Source organism: Varanus komodoensis, unplaced genomic scaffold (genome assembly GCF_004798865.1).
Source record: "Varanus komodoensis strain SLA01 unplaced genomic scaffold, ASM479886v1 scaffold61, whole genome shotgun sequence".
Taxonomy (NCBI): Eukaryota; Metazoa; Chordata; class Lepidosauria; order Squamata; family Varanidae; genus Varanus; species Varanus komodoensis.
Genome location: NW_025336236.1, coordinates 3,435,676 through 3,456,929, shown reverse-complemented (window position 1 = coordinate 3,456,929; position 21,254 = coordinate 3,435,676). Strand labels below are relative to the sequence as shown.

The 21,254-nt window shown below is 42.6% G+C and overlaps 1 protein-coding gene across 1 annotated transcript; it reads right to left on the bottom strand.

Moving 5' to 3' along the window:
* Window positions 1–157: 157 nt before the first annotated feature.
* On the bottom strand, window positions 158–21,237 carry BEST3 (bestrophin 3). Its single transcript, XM_044449924.1, has 10 exons — window positions 21,094–21,237; window positions 18,769–18,938; window positions 15,984–16,078; window positions 13,160–13,393; window positions 12,310–12,464; window positions 10,966–11,043; window positions 10,088–10,240; window positions 3,816–3,896; window positions 2,558–2,709; window positions 158–319 (listed from the first exon to the last, which is right to left on the bottom strand). Exons 2-10 carry the CDS (start codon window positions 18,918–18,920, stop codon window positions 277–279), a joined length of 1,143 nt encoding a protein of 380 aa, XP_044305859.1. The 5' UTR covers window positions 18,921–18,938; window positions 21,094–21,237; the 3' UTR covers window positions 158–276.
* Between the last annotated feature and the right edge of the window lie 17 nt (window positions 21,238–21,254).

Below are 21,254 nucleotides of genomic sequence, written 5' to 3'. Positions count from 1 at the left end.
GTTTCTCTAATGACTCCTAGATCCATGCTTCCATGCATCCTCATATTCTTCTCAGGCCCTTCATGGTTTCTCCTGCCATTCGAGATGAAATGTCTCCCTCTGGAGTGCATGTCCTGTAAATTGCTGATGTGATACATTTCATGGGATGGGAAAAAGACGGAGCTTTCGCTGGTCTGCCGTTGGTAACTCCTCCTGGTTGGGGAGGGGGAGCCTTCGCGGACACTCAGAAATCGCTTCATTTTTCTCAGCACTGAATGTTGCCTTCTGGGTTTATAATCATCCCGGAGCCAGTTTTCTCCATGGAAGTACTGGCTGTCTGCTAGGCTAGAAAATAAAAATGGAAGCACACACAAAGACAAACATGTATTAATAGCAAACTTCATTCCTGCAATGTAGATCCTTTTGTAGGACTTTTCTACCTGAGGTGTCCATTATGCACTTTTGATTCCTTACTCGTGGTTGTTTACAGGCTCTGGGTGCCACTGTGATCCCCAGAGTCTGGTTTTTTTCAGAATACCTTCCCTATCTCCTTTAAAAAAAAATAGAATGAGGAAAATTAGCCATTTGATTGCAATAGGAGAAATGGCATGACGTCTCTCAGCACGAGAGGACCCCGTGAGGCCCTGTAGCAGATAAGCAAGAGAGGAAGTGCTCTCTGCGTGGTGGAGCTCGAATCTCAGTGCCGTGACAAAACGAAGTAGATGCAGTGATGGACAGCTCAGGAAATGCCTTGTGTAGAAAAGCCCGTAGTTCAAACAGCACTAGCCACACATTAGTGGGAGCCAGCAACAAGCAGAGGCAGGCCGTGAAGTTTGTAAAAGTGCAGTGTGTGTGTGTTGGGGGTGGGGTCATACAATGCTGCCCAGCTGTTGGAGCAGAATAAAAAGCACCTTCTGGGGTTGGGGAATGGAATGGAATGGATGGATGGAAAAGTGCATGACTAGCTTTTACACTGTATCATTTGGTTTGTTTTGCAGGTCCCAAGTATTACTTTGCATTGCTTTTATATTAGCATTAGGACTAGCTTTCTAGCAATTTATTCTCAGCATCAGTGCCACTGGTATTAGGTTAGTTTCAACAGAACTGTGGTATGTCTATATTAGCACTGCACTCATGTAAGCAGTTTATTTTTAAATAAATTTAAATTTAATGTATAAAATATTTGTACTACATTTCATTTTTTCTTAGTTATATTTAAATGCCACTTTGCTCTCAGGTTGCACAAGTCAGTGCACATGGTGTCCTGCCCAGTCTTACAACAACCCTGCGGAAAAAAAATCGGGCTGAGTGTATGGGTGGGTGGTCCAAAGTCACTTGCCCACATGGGACCCCCAAGTTTCCTTTACAAGTTAAAGTAACTTTTAGTTACAAGTTAAAACTGCAATATAATTTTAAAGATAAAATGAAAGAGCCAAACACCAAAGCCCATTAGGATGTAACTCACAGCACCAGAGCAACACATTTAAATCAACTTGGTGAAAAAGAAAAGGCCTTAACAGAACAGGAAGCTGCTGAATGCCCTGGAACCATCCCATTCCAGGCATTGGTCCTGGTGAGCCCTCTCCAGGTTGGAAAGATTCAAGATAATTCTAATTATGTATGCATGTCCAATTGCTTTCAGTACTGCTGCATGCTTTTTATTTTAGTTTCCGTGGTTTTGGTAGGGTATCCATGTGTAGCTAAACTAAGAACAATGGGCTTCTTATCTCTCTCCTACTGTCCACCTGCATCATCTCATTAATTCTGATGAAGCTCAGATGCTTCATTTCCCCCCCCCCCCAGTAATGCACCGCTACCTTCTTAAAGTCCTTATGCTGTCACTGTACCACATTTCCAATGAATACAAAACTCTGCACCCTTTTCTTGTTATATTGTCCTTCCTCCCATGGGCAAATAGCAGGTGGGGGTGGTTAGATCCAAACATTCCCTCCCTAGCACAACTTCCCTCAGCCAGTTCAACAGCCCCTGTGACTGCTGTAAGCTCCACACCACCATCATCCTCAGGAGATCTGGTTTCCTAGCAGTTAGGCCCAAAATATTGTATACATGCAGATGGAGGACTGAATTGTATGGGTTCCACTGAAAGAAGGACAAGAAGATGATTAAGAAGAGGACCATCAAAATGGAATGATTTCTCTGCACAGCGTGTAGGTAAACTTTGAAGTTTACTACTACAGGATGTGGTATGCTGATCACCAGATTCGTGGGGATGAGGTGGTGGGTGGCTACCAGTCAAGATGGCTAGGTGTTACTTCCAGGATCAGAGGCAGAATGCATGGCAAACTGCAGAAGGAGTGAACTCTTGACCTCATGTCCTCTTGAGAGTGTCCCATAGACAACTGGTTGGCTACTGAGGGAAACAGGATGCTGCACTAGCTGGGCTTTTGGTCTCTTCGTAGGGTCATAATAGACTGAGATCTGCTGGAATTCTACCTGCTATTAGGCATACAAGTGTTAATTCAGGTAAGAGGGGGCTATTAATGATGTATTAAATCAGACTAATGGCAATCCAGTTTAGCCATGTAAAACTATGGCAGGAAACTGCAGAGTCACATACCCCATTTCAATTGTTGATCCAAGGAAAGACGGAATGCAGGAATCTGCAGCTGCTAATGTGTATGGTGGGCGGGCTGAAGAATCATCCCAATAAATATCTTTTCTCATTCTCGGTAAATTCATGTGCATTTCATCGACGGCCAGAAGCGAGACCTAGGAGATGGGTTATGGATCAGAGCACTGCAACACAGTGTGAAGCCAAGGAACTTAGCCCACAACCCAGAGAACCGTGCAATTGGCTCAAAACACACCAAACAACCATAGGATTGACTCATTTCACGTGGCGACTGGCTACACATTATATATTTTCTGCACTATTTGTTTACCAAGAGAAGAATTAATCTCTTGGCTTTATTTTAGAAAGCTGTCATTCTACTTGTTTTCCCCCACCCAAAAAATTAAAAAAAAAAAATAAAGCAGTTGGCAGCAGACCATATGCAGACAATAAAGTCAATGTCACAAATATTTTGAACAAACATAAAACTAACTTCATAAAACAACCCCAAATCAACAAAAATAGCAACTTATTACACCCCCCCCCACAAACCAGCAATCCAAAGTGAGGGCACAGAAAAAGGAAAATAGCTTTAACATATCTATTATGAAGAGTGAGGAAAGGATCAATCAGAGAATTCCTAATCAATCAATCATGAAGTGCCAGGCCTAAGTGAAACTTAGGGCTATCCACTGGATAGGTGCCACCACTGAAAAGCCTCTATTCCTATTAGTCATTGACAGGTCCAGAGCAGGTCCTCAGGTAATGAAACATACGAACATATAGAAGAAGGCAAATCTTAAAGTATCCCAGTCTTAAGCCATTCTGGGCTTTAAAGATTAAAATCAGCACCTTCACTTATGTCTGAAAACAAACTGACAACATGTGCAGATCAACAGAATGAGTGTAATATGTTCTGTATTCCTCATTCCAAACAATACCCTGGTGGCAGCATTATGTTGCACTAGCTGTGGTTTCAGAAGACCCTTCTAGGGGCAGCTCCATATAGAGCACATTATGGCAGTCTAACTGGAAATCAGATCAATTAGACAGTATGCAGCTGAGAACATTGAACCTACAACGATGTGGACAGGCAGACTCATCAAGCATCCCTTGGCATGAGAACAGCATTATTAGAAGCATGGCCCTCTTTTAATCTGTGATTAAATGTAGATGCTGTAGATGTGACCCATTGTGGAAGAGAACAATCATAACCCCACATGAGAAAAGCACATAGTCATAAGCAGAAGCACAGTGGCCTCACCTGCAGATTCCTGTCAATGCACCAATTTGTTTCAAAATCGTCGTCATCTTCACCAAATGGGTTTATAAGCTGCTCAGCTACCTGTAATTAGATTTTTACAACGTAAGATTTTGGCACTAGAGACTTGCACTAATGGTGGGAACAAGCCTGTTGCTAAGCAATGATGTGTCATTTCTGTGATTTCCCAAAGTGGACTTGGTGAATATGGTGAGTACACCTGACAGCCTACCAAACAAAGAAATCTATTCAAGTGGAGCAGACTTCTACAACCTGCTGCTCATCTGTTCTTTTGGACTACAACATCCATAAATCTCAGCCAGCATGCTCAAATGGCTAAGTGTGTTGGGCATGGCAGATGTTGCAGTCCAAAACATCTGGAGGGCAACAGGTTGGGGAAGGCTGGAGAAGACAGATGCAAAATAAGTTGGAAACTGTTGCAGCTTTTAGTCATAAAGCTACTGATTTTTTTCCTGTTGCAAACATGGAAGGCAGGAGCCTACTCGGAGTAAGTGAAGCATGCACTGTCTCAGCATACTGCAAGTTGTAATCCAATACATCTGTCAGGCATCAGGATGGGGAAGTTGGTATTGCATGTGGCAGTTGAATGTTGAGATGGTACATACCACTTCCAGTTGTTATGTGGGGATGCCATTTTTGGATAGCTGTCCTGAAAGTTAAAATTTGGGTGAAAGGTGGCCAGGCCTGCTGTGCTAGGTTTCAACTTACAGGAAGACTTTTTTTTAAATACACCGGAGAACTTTTAAAACCTGCTTCTGCACCCACAGTCCAAAGTGGTGAAGTCCAAATGTCACCACCATTAGACTCAACCACATAATTCCCTTGCCACATTCAAGCAGGAGCCAGTGCTGAAAAGACATCTCAAACATGGGCCCGCTCAGTCCTTATGAGCAGGCATCCCCAAAGGGGAATTTGTTTTTTTTAATAATTTTTAATTTTATTAATGGCAGCAGGGGAATTTGTTGGTATCTCAATTCCCAGGAGTCAGTCAGCATACAGCTGGGCCACAATGATCCATACCTAGATTTCTGAAACACACTTTATGTGGAGCTATCCTTGAAAAGCGTTCAGGAATTAGAGCCACTGCAAAATGCAGTTGGTCACACTGTGGTTTTACAGACCGTGGGACACAGGTATGCTATCAAGTTCACTTGTTTCCAGTGTTTTTCTGAATGGGGGATGCTCATCCTTAGGTCTGTAAGCTACATCTGGCCAGCCTGAGGTTCTAATCCACTCCACTGATGTTCCTCAGATATAGCCACATCCTTTCCTCCAGCTGTCAATCATGTAATGCCTTTCTGGCTTTTCTGTGTGTTCTCCCAGCCCTTCTAGACAGTTGAAATGCTCCTCTTGAGGGTTATTTACTGGCAGGAGTAGCTTAAGGCTAAAATGCACTGGTGGTATTTGAATTGTGGTAATGCATCCGCTTGTCTTCAGCCCACCAGTTTTTCCAAAATGGAATGCAGACCTTGGACTGAAAGACGTGCAACAGCCCAGCAGAGAAAGTTCTAATTCTTACCTCTAAAGCCCTAAGCAGCTTGGAGCCAGGAGGTCCGCAGGTCCCTCCTGTGCTACGAACCTGCCCTTAATTTGCAGTGGTCAGCAGAGACCCTGTTACATGTCCCACCTAGTTGTGAGCTTGGCCTTTTCTGCAGCAGCACACCAAAAACTGAACTCCTTTCCTCAGAAGGCTGGATGAGCTCCCTCTTAACCATGTTTCAGGTCGGTGATGAAGCCTGTGCTATGCCATATGCCACGGAGGTTGGAATAGGGTTTAATGTTCACTCTGTTTTATCCTAAGGGAGATGTCCAATCTTGTTTTCAGTTGATTATTCTGATATGTTTGTGTTTTTATTTATTTAAAACTTTTTCAGACCACCCCTTACCGAAAGCTTGGGACAATTTAATAGTAAGACAAAAAATAAAATAAAACACAAAATAAAACATAGCTTATTGTTGTTCTTTTAACCTTTGATGCAGCCCGGATGCATGGCCTCGGGCGCTTGCTACTTCTCAGGCTGATTTGCCTCAGAGTGTATCTTACATCACAGAGTTAGCATTTTTCCAGCTGTAGGGGTCACATGCCAAGAGCTCAGATGCCAGCAGGGGGCCACTGTCAAGAGCACCTCAGACTTGCTCCTGCTCTTCACCATTAGAACCTGCTTGCTCACCTGTCTCTCATTCTGGTCCAGACAATGGTGATAGTGAGAAGAGAGAGAAGCAGGTGCCACGGCTCACCTGTTCCCTGGCTCTCTGCCTAGCGAGCAAGCAAGCAAGCAGTGATGAGAAAAAGGAGGCGCAGCAACGGCAACTGGTAGCGATGGTGGCGAGTGGGTGGCATTGAGAGCATGTTGTCCAAAGGTCTTCAAAAGCCTGAAGCTGCTCCTGACCTGCATAACCAGTTGAACCTCGGTCTCTTGTTAACTGAGCCCAGCATGAAACTGGTACATGAGACATCTAGATTTCATGGACAGCTGTGTCGCTCTGGACACTACAGAAGTAGGACAGCAAGACTCTAGCTAGGCGGATCTTCATGAGCAAGCAAGTGTGGAGCAGGACACCTTCAGTGAACGTGAAAGATAAATATGCAAGTGACTGCAGGGGGAAACACTGCCCTGGCTTGATGAATGGGTGGCCTGCCATAGGCATGCAGGACATGACCTCACTGTCTGCAAAGGAATGCAATGCTGGACAATTGAGCGCTATTTTGGGACTCCTGGACGTGACATCTAAATGGCTTATGCAGTAATCCAGGGTGACAGAGGGTAGGATTAGAAGGACCTCATCTGAGGGGAACCAGTCTCCTGTGCAGAACTCATATGACTTGCAGCCAAAGAATGTTTTCGAGTAACTTGCTTCCAAAATGACCTTGCCTATAGAGAAACAGAGGCAATGCAATAATCAATAGTCCTTTATGCAGCCCTCTTTCTCCCAAAGAAAATAGTGTTTTACATCTTTCATGTTACTCTTGTACCAGGCTGACACTCTGTAATGACGATTTTAGCATCATTTCTGCAGCAAGAGGCTTAAACTCCATATGCCTGCTTCAGTGAGAAATGTAGTTCAGAGTGTAAGTCCTGTTTTCTGGACGTTATTAGACAGAACATGCTGAAGGACCGGGCTCTTACTGCTTCTTCATAATAATGCATTCCCTTGCACTCGTACCGGTTAAGACGGCATAATGGACGCACTGCAAAGCACCTGTAGGCAAGCGGGACTAGTCCTCAAGCTCTCTCTTAGCGGAGCTGCTTATACCAGCTGATGCTCCCCTCACAGAAATGCTGGGAGGCCCTTGTGCGGAGCAGCCATTTCCCCATGTCCAGTTTCTGTGGCACCTGTGTACCTACACTCAGTGCTTCTTGACTCAGCATGGCTCCAAGCAGCATGGCTACTGTACCAAGCAGGTGGCGTCCTTTCCCAGAGACGGGGAAGCGTGCTCTCAGACATGCCTTTGTAGCGCCGATGATGGATTCTTGCACTCGGCTTTATATGGACATTCTCCAAAGAACGTCCAGAAGCTTCACTTAGTGCAGCTTTTCCTGCAGCTTTCATAATTCCCAGGCAGCATTCCCAAGCACCCTTCCTAGAATGCTTGCCATTTCTCTAGCTCATTGTCCTAACCTGAACACACTGCTTAGGATGGAGTCATCCAGTCATCCCTGCACTGTTTCCCAGCAACTATCGATGTCCTTCAGTCACCAATATTGAGCCAACCTCACAAGTACTTCAGAGCTGGATCACACCCACTTATGTCTGGTCCATGGTCACTGACATTTGTGATGCTTCCTGAATACTTGTTGGCACTGGATTTGGACATCCATTTCCAGTGATGTAATTTCATCACAACGGGAACCTGGGCTAGCACTGAGTATCCATGTTAATCTAGTCCTGCTATATGTCCCGAGCTTGGTATGACAACCAGGCAATGTTTGTTGACACTGACTAGCTTAGAAAACAACAACAACACTGCTAAAACAGTGTCAAGGCTTAACTGTTTTTTCACAGTTGCCTATAGTGCTCTAATAGAAGCAGTTTTATGATTTGATCAATATATTTTCTAGATAACGATGGCCTTAGCTACTCTTCATTTAAGTTATTTCCCCTTTCAATTAATTATGTCCAGATGCACTGGAGAGTAAAGGATCAATAGGGTAGTTATATGGGTTACAGACTCAATTATAAACTTGATGAGGATCTATAAATTGGTTGGTGGAAAAAAAATCAATGTTAATTAGAAAACATTCAGAGTTTTATTTGAGATTAGCTGCTTTGTGTGATAGTGAAGAGCAGTCATGATTGGCTTTGCTTGTTTAATAGCTTACTATGGGACTTGGTACCTTTCATTTTCTCTAGTACCAAATGATTTGGCTAGCCTTAAGTGTAAGAAACATAAATGGCAGCACATCATTCATTTGGGTCCCAGAGATGCACCCCGAGCCGAATGAAAGCAGGGTGTTAAAGCCACATACTCCTGGTGCCATCCTCAGACTATTTTTATTTTATTTATTTTATTTATTTATTTTCCGATTTTTATCCTGCCTTTTCCCTACAAAGGGCTCAAGGCAGCTTACATCATTCTCCTCCTCCATCTTATCCCCACAACAACAACCTGAAGGAGCGCTTACATCCTTATATGCCCAGCCGCCCCCTGAGATCGGCGGGAGAGGCCCTTCTCCGGGAGCCCTCCATGGAAGAAGTTAGGAGGGTGGTTACTCGGAGGAGGGCTTTCTCAGCGGTGGCGCCTAAGTTATGGAATGCGCTCCCCAGAGAGGTCCGCCTGGCGCCGTCGTTATTTGTTTTTCGGCGCCAGGCGAAGACCTTTTTATTTAAGCAGTATTTTAAATGTTAATATTATTGAATTTTATTTGGCCAGGGCGGCTTGTTTTATAGTGTATGTTTTATATTATATATTTGTATTTTATTGTATATATTTTAAAATGTTATTTTAATTTTTTGTTGTAAGCCGCCCCGAGGCTTCGGCGAATGGGGCGGCATAAAAATGTTTTAATAAATAAATAAATAAATAAATAAACCCTGTGAGGTAGGTTGGGCTGAGAGTCTGTGACTGGCCCAAAGTCACCCAGTTGGCTCCATGGCTGAGCGGGGACTCGAACCCAGATCCTCTGAGTCCCAGTCCCATGCTCTTAACACTATCTTCTCACCACCATGGTCACAGCTGCCCTTGCTCTTCATCCTCTGTCTCAGCATCACTACTGTTGGCTTGATAGTCAGTGAGGCCATGGATAAGCATTGGCATCCGCTGCTCCTCCTTTTCTCTACCTCTGTCACCTGGGCCAGAGTGAGAGGCTAGTGGATAAGCAGGCTGCAATGATGAAGAGGAGGAGCCTCTCTACAGCAGTGGCCCCTCCTGGCTGTGGGTCCTGAGCAGGCTGTGGGTCCAATCATGCCTAACTTTGGGGCCAGCCAGGCCTCTAATTTCAAAGACTCTTCACAAAATTGGGCTGGCGTGTGGGTCAGGGGATATGAGGATTGGGGTGATCAGTAACATGTGAAGTGGCCCTAGCTTAGGGTGAAAAGGGAGATCATATAGCAAACAGTCCTTTCGTCTGATGAGCTGTTGTGAAATATAAAGCTTGCACGCGGACAGAATGCAGTTGGATGATAAAAAACAGAACATTTGCAGTAATGGCTATATATAAACCTGTAAAAACTTGCCTTGCTGATAGTGGCCTATCTCTGAACCAAGGTTATAAGTGGCTGGACACATTTACATGGCTGATAAATAGAAAATATGTGGAATTTGCAAGCATGGTGTGACCCAGAAATACTGCTAACCGTGTTTTAGTATGTACTGTCATCACCGTGCGTGTGTAAAAAATATGGTCAGTGAATATTGATCCTAGTATTTCTGTGCATACAAACACCTGATATCCAGATATTTTTCAACATCTCTTAAACTGCTAGATCTTTCTTTGAAGTTTTAATTTGAGGCAATGAATCTAAAAAATGGTTGAATAAGCATAACTCACTAAAGGTGCAATCCTGTACATTTTAAAGTCCTCTCAGCATTCCTCAGCTGCTAAGAAATACTGGGAGTAGTAGGACTTTTTTCTGCCTAAATGTGCATAGGATTCACTCTAAATGAATGCTAATTCCTTTAGGTGACATTTTAGATGATAATTTGAAACAAGGAGCTCTTGCACTTCCATTCCATTGGAAGATTCTCAGTCATCAGTTTTGAACAAAATTACAAGAAAATTCTAACCGCACTTAAAACTACAAAGGCAGTTTACCTTTAGCCATCCTGCATAGAAGAAAAACTGTAACAATGTGAAGATAGGAATGTAAAGATCTAAATCATGACCTGGATAGCCTTGGTCAGGGTCCAAAAACTGACGTCCTATCAGACACGTGAAGAAGAAGGTATAGACAGCAAGTGTGACAACCTAAAATGAATAAAATTCACATTAAGATGCTACTATGAATCTAGGGTTGTATCTATAGTGTTACTCCTATTTAGAATAGGCCAATTAACCCATGATTTGCTGGGTTGGTGCTTTTTTGAATATACAACCTTCAGTTGACCCAATTGGAGATTATTTCATAACGTGAGAATCTGGACACTGTGGGTTAAGCAACCCATAGTTAACCTAATAACTAATTGTAGGTTAACTATGGAAGGTGTAACCCATGATTAATCCAGAGTGTTCAGGTTTGCACATCACTAAATAACCTCAAATCTGGGACTGCATATGCAAAAAGGTAGTGAGCGTGTGCTGGGCATGCGACACGGCAAATTACGAATTCATTAACCTATGATTTGCTGCAAAGGATCCTATTGAAATGAATGGGGCTTAAGTTGGAGTAGCATGGGACACAACCCATAATTATTAAAGAATGCAATTCTTAATTACCATTTTATTAATGTATAACTAGGAAGTGCATGTTGCATCAAAATGGTCTAGTCTTAACATTTCCTAGACACACCCTGGGAATTCTGAGGCTGCAGGGAGAGGCTGCTGAAACACAGTTTCCTGCTTCTCCTGTCAGTGGAATCATGCAAGTGGATCCCACCCACTGAATTGTGGATTTTTCAGCACTGAAGATCCCCACCCCACACCCTCAAATTCATCTCAGCCTTTGCACACGGTGAAAGTTGTTGCTTCTATACCTGTGTGTACACTAGTGGAATTCCAACCCAGTCATAACCGAAGAGCAGACTACACCATGACCGAAACCGATTCATCTCCTAAGCAAGAAACAGAACAAAACAAGAAAATTTGAAATGGAGATGATTCTGATTATTATTCATGCAGTGAGCTTGGTGTAACAACAGGCTCTCTGATGGCTGATAGCTTAGCTGATGGACGATCACAGAGTAGCAAACTGACCCTTAAGGAGGACTTTGTGCTGGAAACCTGTGGCCCAAGGGCAATCTTTTAGGAACCTGATGTCTATTCAGAAGAAACTCCCTTTTCATTCACTGAGGCTTGCTCCTGATTATGGCTGCCTAGGATTGCAGCCCAAACCATATAAATATTCTCTGCATACCCGAGGCTTTTGAATTATATCTTCAATTCTGTGCTGTTCCCATAAAGAGGGAGGAGACTCGCTAGCAACATGGCTCGGACCTTCCCGAGCACATTGTAAGGCAAACCCCTATTCTGTTTTGACAACTCCCAGCATACCCGAGCTGTCCTCTTTGGCTGCAGCTTGCCAGCCACACTAGCCAAATATTTTAGAAGTGATGTTTGAAAGGCGATTTATGATCCAGTCTCAGCTTATTCTGCCAGTGCGAGTCTAGTGAGGTGGTAACTTCATATTTAGGGAATGGATCCAGGAAATGCCTCTCCCAAAAGCAAGGGCCCTGCTCCCTCTGTCCGTTTTGGGGGGATTCCCTTGCTCCCCATGCCGCAGCTTGACCCCTTAAGCTGGCTCTCCTGACTCTCCATTTTTAACGGACTGGAGGAGCTGCCGTGAGAAGGAGGGGGCAGGGGAGTCCCTTTCTACCAGCACAATGGAGCCAGCTTAAATCTGGATGCAACCCCATGCAACCCGCTTGGATGAAACCCAGTTGGTGCGGGGCCCATGATAGCGATATCCACTTCATGCATAATGTGAAAAACAGTTTGTATTCAAGTCTGAAGTATCACTCAGCAGTTGTCTCGTGTGCTAAATATGTTGTCCGAGGTTCCCAGGGCCAGTTGGGAATAAGCAGCTCAAATTGCTTGGTACCTGTTCAAATGTAAAACTGACCCTGACATTGCCTTCACATGTATTAACGTTAAAGATTTTCAAAAGATGGAAAAACGGAGAAGAGGCTGCTTGCCTGAAGTGTCATTTGATCTCTAGGGCCAGTCCCAGAGTTACAGAAGCACTGAATTGCCACCAGGTATAATTTTGGGAATGTAAAAAAATAGGAGACAGCATATAGAGAAGCACTGAAGAGGTAACACATTTCATCCTTGGGCTTTAAGTCTTTTTCCACAACTTTCTGCTGTGTTTGCTTACTTACTTTCATCAGCGTCTGCAAGTCTACACTGTCTTTGATCCTTCCATCTTGTCGTGCTTTTGCTGCCAAATTTCCAAACCAGACAAAGGGGACCCAGTATTTAAGATGGGGAGACTTAAGATCCTCAAATATTCTCCTTTCCTCTGATGTCATAAAACCTGTTTATAAAGAAATATAGCTGGCTTCTGGTGTCCTGTTTCTTCTGAGAGTACATGCTCTGATGCAAGTGTGCACTGAGCCCCAGCTTATGAGAAGATGAATGATTCTCTGACCATTTTATTCAATTCTGTGTGTATTCATATAAAATACATACACTGCACCTCTTCACATAATGGTGAAGATATGTCTGAGACAGATTAATAAACTGATATGTCTGAGACTGCAATCCTATGCATATACAGACAGAAAAATGACCTACATCTCCCAGCTTTCCCCCTCTAGCCCTGCTAGCTGGAGAATGCTGAGAGCTCTAGGATTTTATCCTGTCTAAACATGCATCAAATTGTGCCCCTAATCAACCTATGATACTAAGCCTTGTCCATGAGGCTGAGCACATGGTGAACCCATGCTGTAAAGCATGGGATTATGCAATGCTTCCATTCAAATTATACCCTGGCTTTGTATCTGCTTGTGAAATCCAGCAATAATAATGGCATATGTCATGTTCAACATCCTATATCCTTATTTACTGGGGAAGCAGTTTTCCTGATGAAGATGGAAGCATTGCTTCTTTTTTGTCAATGTGTTCTTGAGCCTTCTTGATCAATATTTCTTCGTACTGAGGACTGAGAAATGTTCACTGATATTCATTTGAGTTGGGGCAGAGATGGGGAAGAAAAGAAATGGACAATACCTCCTTCCACCAAGTGGTCCATGGTTGGGAATCTTTTATAGACAGCTGTGCTCACTGAACGAAAGATGAGGAGGGATGTTAAATTCACATAACGCATGAGAGTTCTCCTAAGTAGACGGCCATATTCATCTCTTCCTTGGACAGTACTAGAGATCAAGAACATAATTCTGTCTGGCCACGGAAGATTGACAAATTGATTCCACCAGCGGTTCACCACCAGAGTAACGTAGAACCCTGCAGATTTGGAAAAACCCTGATTCACATTTCTTGCTGTAAATCTTACACTTGTTTGGAGCTTCCAGTTATGTGGCCAGTTAAATATACAACTAGATTTATAAGAACCCTGTACTGGGGAATACATGCTTACTTGTAACTCTATTATAAGGTCAAATGTCCTGGCTGGACTTGTTTAAAGAGGAACAGGGACAAATGAAAGCTGACACGCTTCTTGTCCCCAAGTAGTCACTGAATCTGTGCTCGCACCAGCAATCATGCCTGCTGTCAGTGTGAATTGTAAGCTTGGTTGCATGCTGGACGTACAGCCTTAATGCCCGTGATGTGCCATTAAAGCATGGCCTTTCACTGATGCAAATAACCTAACTGATGATCCATGCGGCTCTAATCTAGGGAATCGTGTGCTTGTAGTGCAACCAGTTTTTGCACTGGAGGGCTTGTGTTTATCTCTGTCCACACTTTCATATGGTTCTGCAAAACCTGAGATTAGGGTAGCCTATATACATGCATAAGACCATAATAAGAACTCGGCTGGACCAGGCCAAAGGCCTATGGAGTCAAAGCTTTCTGTTCCCAAAGTGGCTCACTAAATGCTTCTGGAATTTCCACACAGAAGGACATGGGCACAACAGCATTCTCCCAGTTCTGCAGCAATTGGTATACAGAGGCATTCTGCCTCTGATTCTGGAAGTAATAGGACATAATGTTAATGTTTAATGGCCACATTACTATGGCTTTTATATATAATTGGTTTTGAGGTGGTGGTAGAGGTTTTTACTATTTTTACTATTGATTTTATCGTAAGCCACTTGGAGAATCCTTATGGACTAGTGGGTGGCATATAAATTTATAAATACATGCATACATAATATATAGCCATCATAAATGGTAGCCATTGATTGTCTTATCCTCCATGAATTTATCTAACGTCTCTTTCAAGCCATCCAGGTTGGCAGCCATCACTATTTTATTTATTTGAAACTTTTCTAGACTGTCCCTTACCGAGGTCTTGGGACAGTTTGACAATACAGACTGCACAGTCTAATTCTTATTGGTGGCCCGTATGTTAGGGAAAGGGTTTTATGTTCCCAGCATTGCACTGCAATGTCAATGCCAACCTGTGAGTACGGCGTATTGCTGTGTGTACAGTAATTCCAAGCCAACAGGAGAAAACATGATGAGAATAGTAGCTAAGAGCATTTTTTAAAAGTATTTTTGGGATAACATAATGGAGTGGTGATGAATTTGCTCAGAGTTACTAATTCCATTTAGTCTTTCAGATATGGATGCTTGATCATTTTGCACTTTATGAATTTTGATATTAATTAACCCAGTCTCTAATCTCAGACTAAAGTGGATCAGAATGTTGTTAGCTCTCGGATGCTATGCAGTTCTCCATTTATTAGACTGTGCAGGTTATATGACTGTTGGACCCACAATTCCTCCTGGGATTGCTGGGAACCAGAAATGGAGAAATGCTGGATCCCTCATTTTGGAAACAGAAAAGCTGCAGGATCAACCATCACATCCCCTGCAGAACGTAATCTGAACATCTGCAAAGCTATTCCCATTCTTCTTAGACAAGTCAACCTGCTGATTTCGCCATCAAATCAAATTGCCTTCCCATTCCCCCTTCCTAGCCTGCTTTTTACAAAATCCAGCCTGATGAGGAACATGTAGATCTTGAAATCCTGTGCATTTATTAGGTTTTTCTAGTTAAAGGTATCAATATGGATTTTGGAGTTTATTTTACAGGTGATAAGATTATCTGTTCTAGTCATACACAATCATATTACCTTGACAGATGTATGTGGAACACTGGGTTTGTTGTAATAACATGATGTTCTGCCCTGAGACATGGTCCACAGCCGGGGTGGGCAAATCTCAGGCCTGTGGGATCTACATTATGTTTTATTTAGTAGAACTCTGAAACTCATCAGCTGGAGCCAGGAGCGAAAGTAGTCACTCCAGATAAGTGGGACCGTGGGTGGCAGGTGCAGGGGTGGGGGAGGCCTGAACCTTTTCCACACAATGCATTCATTGTGTGCTTGTGCTTTGTATCACCCCCGCCACCTCATCCTCTTCTAAGACCTGTCCTGTTCTTGGGGGATCATTTCTGTGGGGTTTTTATGTTGAGGAAAGTGCTGTTATTCAGAAATAGTGTAATGAAATATTTGTGGATTTATGCAGTTCTGCTATACCACTGTACCCACTACAGTTTGTGCAATGGAATATAGGCAAAAAAGCCCCAGAAAACCAAAACAAAACACATGTAAAGGAGCAACTCTTAATTCATAAAGAATCCAGAAGCAGAAGCTTCTCATGTAAAAAAGCTCATACACCAAGATTAAGGAGTGGGGTTTTGAGAACTGAGTTCACAATCCTTTCATATAAAACTCCATTCCTGTTTGTCTTCAAGCTTTTTTGTTTCAGTAGGGTGGGTTATTAGTAACTCATTAGTTGTTGCTGCGTTGGTTGAACAATTTGGGAGTCAAAAGTCTGGCCATTCTATTGCAACTCACCAAAGACATTGATGAAGTCCTACGTAAAATCAGACTGCATGTTCCATAATTGCAGAATATATGCTTACCAAGAACAAAAGTGACTGGGATTTGTTCCGCATATTTGTCGCAGTAAATGGACAGTTTTTCAAAGTACCGTTTTTGGCTTCCAGTAAGGAAAAATCTGCAAAGAGAAAAAGGAGTATAAAGGCTTTTAATTTTGTTTCATGTACAGAACAACTGATTAAGTAATAAGAACAGGATATGGGCAACCAGGAATACTCAGCATTAACAGCCATTGCTTGCATATCACAGCGTAAAGCAGGTCCTGGGAGTGCTTTACAGTTATGATAAAGTTTGCCGATCCCAAGATGAATAGGAAACTTTTTGATATGCAACTTGAAATCCATTATAAAAAATTAGTGACATGTGTTAGAAAGGCGTGCCTTACAACTGTTGTTAAGTTCACCCCACCTTTGAGCAGCAAGGAGTTTCAGGGGTGCCAGCACTTGCTTAAGGTTCAGTTTTCTTAGAAGGAGGTCCCTGGAGATTTGGGGTATTTTTGTGTTATAAGTTGCACTTATATACAGGCTGAACATAAGATGAGGCTTCACAACATTAACACCCCAACCCATAGCACCTTCCCACTGTGGACTGAATATTCAAAAGGACAATCAGCACATGCCACAATCCGATAAGACTTGGTGTAATATGGTGATTGTGCAAACCTGCTCATAAAGCTGAGACAATCTGAGGGAGATAATTCAGATCAATGAACCCCCAAAATCTTATAGTAACACAGTGACCATATAAGAACATACACAGTCTGTCAAAAACGGGAGTATAGGTATATAATGGGGGATGGCAATGATAGATTCTATAGGTAGTGATATTGTATAGTTATATTGAAGTTGTATTCACTGTAAACTAAATCCACAGCAGACCCATATCAAACTATGGTGAATCATGTAGTTAACTGCAATGGAGGATTAAGCAAACAGTTCATAACATAAACCCTTCCAGCTTAGCTCAGCTTAATTCCAGCAGAGTTTGAAATAATCTGAAAGGACTCTTTACAGTGTACCACAGGGAGTGGATCTACTCCCTGTGAATTTATGGAATGAAGTATTCCCATCTGCAGCTGAGTGTGCTTTTGACATGACTAGCATAACTCTTGATTTTGTCTGTAGAAACTATTTAAGCAAGTCTACTTTGCTTTGCTTATTGCTCTGTTACAGAAACATTAATATAAAAAACAATATTTGTTTTTAAGTATGCATTTGATTTTGTCTCCACTGCAAAACAATTTGCTTCCTTATTGAGATCAAATGTACGGAAGTTGCACAAAAGCACTGTGGACCAGTACAGATCTTGCATATCCTCTATGAAAGGGCTTGTGCAGGAGACCTTCCTTGCAGGTTGTGTTCCATGTAATCATATATACCAGTGATGGTGAACCTATGGCATGCGTGTCACAGCGGGAATGCAGAGTCCTCTCTGTGGGCAAGTGAGCCAAGTGGCCCCAGCATCGCCCCAGCAGCCGAGCATTGGATAACAGCGCACGTAGGGGCCATGCCCATGCCCAGAAAATAGTAGTGGTGCCAGGCGATGATTTCAAAAGCCGCAGCACATTAACCACAACTTGCCCGAATTTTCGCATGACTGGTCAGTGTGCTGCCAAAGATATATATATATATTTGCTTGAACTTGCTGTTTTCAGGTTTTATTACAGTGTTGGCACTTTGTGATAAATAAGTGGGTTTTGGGTTGCAGTTTGAGCACTCAGTCTCTAAAAGGTTTACCATCACTGGGTTAGGGTTAGAAAAATGAGGTGTCCTGGCATGATTTTGATGGTTGGAATGTGTTTAGAATGGGCAGAAATGTTGAGCTGTGCAGAAAAAGCTGCTCAAGGAAGGCTTTTTCAAAATCGCCCTCTTTTTAATCAAACTTTAGCCCTATATTAGGGTTAGGGGAGTGCACCAGGCTAGGGTTAGGCCACTGCTGGCGAACCTATGGCACGTGTGCCACAGTGGGCACACAGAGCCCTCTCTGTTGGTATGCGAGCCAAGTCGCCCCAGCATCGCCCAGCAGCCGAGCATCGGATAACAGTGCACATAGGGAAAGGAGCGGCGGCGCCAGGCAATGACATCATGAGCCACGACTCATTAGTTGCGACTTGTGCGAGCTTTTGCATGGCCAGTCAGTGCGCTGCCAAGGAGAGAGAAAGAGAGAGAGCGAGAGAGAGAGAGAGAGATTTGCTTGGACTGGCTGTGAGTTGTTTTTTCTAAACTAAAACCTCAGTATTCAGGTTTTATTGCAGTGTTGGCACTTTTCAATAAAGAAGTGGGTTTTGGGTTGCAGTTTGGGCACTCGGTCTCTAAAAGGTTTGCCATCACTGATATATACAAACAGGAAACTCGTTTCCCAAGTATAGATACATACGAAGCCAAAAAAGCACTACTAATCTAGAACAGGGAGGTATCAAAAGATTTGGGGGAACCCCAAAAACATACAAAAAAGAATCTACACATCCATGCACACACACACGCGCATACACACACACACACACACACACACACACACACACACACACGATTTAGGGGAAACAATAGAGAAAGAATTGCCAAAACAGCCTGATGGGGACTGAGCATGCTTGGTGATCACAGAACACTGAATGTCTGTTGTGAGTTGGGGGATAGAAAAGTTGGAAAGGGGAATGGAATGGAGTGCCCTTGAAAACAGCATGGCTGGCTGGCTGGCATCATGAACAGGAACAGTCCACATTGCACAGTTTTGTTGGAGGCCCTTGTTATTTCATGGAAAATTGGTTAGCCCCACAGAGACATATGCTTCAACAAGGTGAAAATGATATACCTGTACAATATACTTATTGCTGTGTAGAGGCTTGCAAAGAGAATAAATTCTCTGTAAAGCAGCTTGTAGATGCTTCCTTTCCATTTGAGAAGTAGTCTGTGGAACCCAAAGAAGGTGGCATTTGCAACTTTACTGGAGTATGTGACTGTCATCTTCTCTGCCGGCTGCCTCTGGAAAAATAGAAGGCCAAATCACAACAGGAAACCAATCACATTTTATGCAGAATATTGACCTGAAGAGAAATGCTCGTAGCTTCCATTATGTATTCACAGCTCGGACAAGCAGGGTGGCTGCTGTGATTACAACAGGCAGAACCATGTTTCCCCCTCCAGCTGCTCTCCATGCTCCAAGAGGTAGAAATATGTGGGAGATGAGGACGTTTGCAGTGCACAGCAGGTCCCCCTCTTGTTTGGCATCCTGTTGACAGAATGCCTTAGTTAACCAACAGGAATGACAGTTTAACATACAATAAGCAACGAAGCCTCAACACACAGTGAAGCAGTTCACCTTCCGAACTCCTACTACTGTGTTAAAAAAAATAAAATAAAAAATATATTTGTATTATTAAAGCATCCTGAGACTTTGGTAATGGAATGGCCCATAAAAGTTTTAAATAAACAAACAAACAAATAAATAAAATAAGTCTTCATATGCCCAGAATGGGTTTTTCCATCTGCTGGGTAAAATCTACAGTAGAAGAAAATGGTATACCCAAACCAAGAGGAGATCCCCTACTTGAAATCTCTTCAGAGCACTGATTAAGCAAATTGGGAACCAGAATTATACAGGTTTTATAAACTATAAACTAGTTAAAACAATTATTTGTTTTAATTGGTAATATTGATTGATAAGTGTAATGAAACCACTAAGCAAAGATCTGAACTTTAGTCTTGCTTTTAGTTATTCATGCACAGATATTTATGAAGTCTGTGGAATTTTGCCATAAATAATCAATAGCCCAATTACAGTTTGGGTCCCAGTACACATTTCAAATCACAAAATGGGAATTACGTTTCTGAGTCCAGTTCAAGTGTAAAAACTTACACATCTTGCGACTGCAATACTTGATGCAGTACTTCCCTGCTATGAACCTGCCCATATACTAGGTTTATCATATAAAGCCCTTCTCCAGTTGCATCCTCTGAGGAAAGCTCAGCAGGTGGCAACCAGCGAGACAGTCTTCTCAGTGGTGGCCCCCAATTATGGAACGAACTTCCCAATGAGGGCCACTTGGCACCTGTTATCTTTTTTGGTGCCAAGCAAAGATCTTCTGCTCTCAGGCATTTGGCAGTGTATGATGAGGTTTGTAAATCAAGTGATATTTTTTTCCCTCAGTGACTGTTTAAATAGTTTTTAGATATATGTGTGTTTCTTGGTGCGTTGTATGTTTCTATGTTCACACAAGTATGGCCTTTTAGCACATATTTTAAGGTTTCAATATTTGTAAACTGCCAGAAGGCAATAGAGAAATATAGTAAATGAAATAAAATGAAACTTATATACTACTTATTCAGTTTCTAACTCAAGCTACCACAAGGGCTTAAAGTTGGTTTAAAGAATGGTTCTGAAAAACATGTGTTAAAAGTTTAAAATTAAACAGATTAAACCCCATCTGTGATATAAAACATTTGTTAAGAAAACCCAGCACTTTTTCCCTAAAGCTCACACATACAAAACAAACAGCCAGACCAACTGAAATGTTTTTGAAAAGTGATTGAGAACTGACAGTAGCAGAGCCTCTGGATTTAATGGTCTTAACTCTCCCACTTTAGATGCTAATTTTTACCACTTCACTCACTTCAATTTGTGGGAAGCCTGCCCCGCTGCATTTGGGGGCCCTCCAAGTTCATGAAGTTGAGGGGGGGCTAGACCTCTGCCCCCAAATCCTGCCATAATGGCACCACTGAGAATAGTGAGAGGAAGAGCATTCCACCCTCCCAAGTCTCCCCCTCTTGTTTGTAAAAAGCAGCCACCATAAGCATCTACAAAGTTTACATTTTAATGCAAAAAGGCAAGTTACATTCATTAAATATTCATATATTTGATGCATATGGGCAATTCTAAATACAGGGCTCATACTCTAATGTAACAAGTTATGAAAAGGTCAGCGGATGGGAATGACACATATATCGATTATTTCTAAGCACAGAAAGACCTGGATATGAGAGCTATGCATCAGTGAGGTTTTGCTGTCGTTTTTAAAGCATAACTGATTTGAACGAAACGTACATGTTCTAAATGTCATTGTAAGAAATCCAGTACAGATTAACTCCAGGCGCAGGGAGATACCAGGATAAAAGAAATGAACATGCAGTAGACACTAACCTGCTCTTAGTCTGATTAGGCCACTCAAACACAGGAATAGTTACGGGGGTCTTCTGGGGTCCCGGAGTGAAGCAGCATGCAGATCACTTTGTTCCCCTCTTCACCTTAGGCACCGGGCCTATCAGAGCTTTAATTGCTCTCTGGAGCCCTCGCAGGACTGG

Excerpts from the sequence above, each read along its gene's own strand:
- BEST3 (XM_044449924.1), bottom strand. The coding sequence starts at position 18,920 with ATGACAGTCACATACTCCAGTAAAGTTGCAAATGCCACCTTCTTTGGG. Across the intron at positions 13,394-15,983 it reads CCCAGTCACTTTTGTTCTTG|GGTTCTACGTTACTCTGGTG; the intron begins GTAAGCATATAT and ends CCAAATCTGCAG. Across the intron at positions 2,710-3,815 it reads GCATTGACAGGAATCTGCAG|GTCTCGCTTCTGGCCGTCGA; the intron begins GTGAGGCCACTG and ends CCCATCTCCTAG.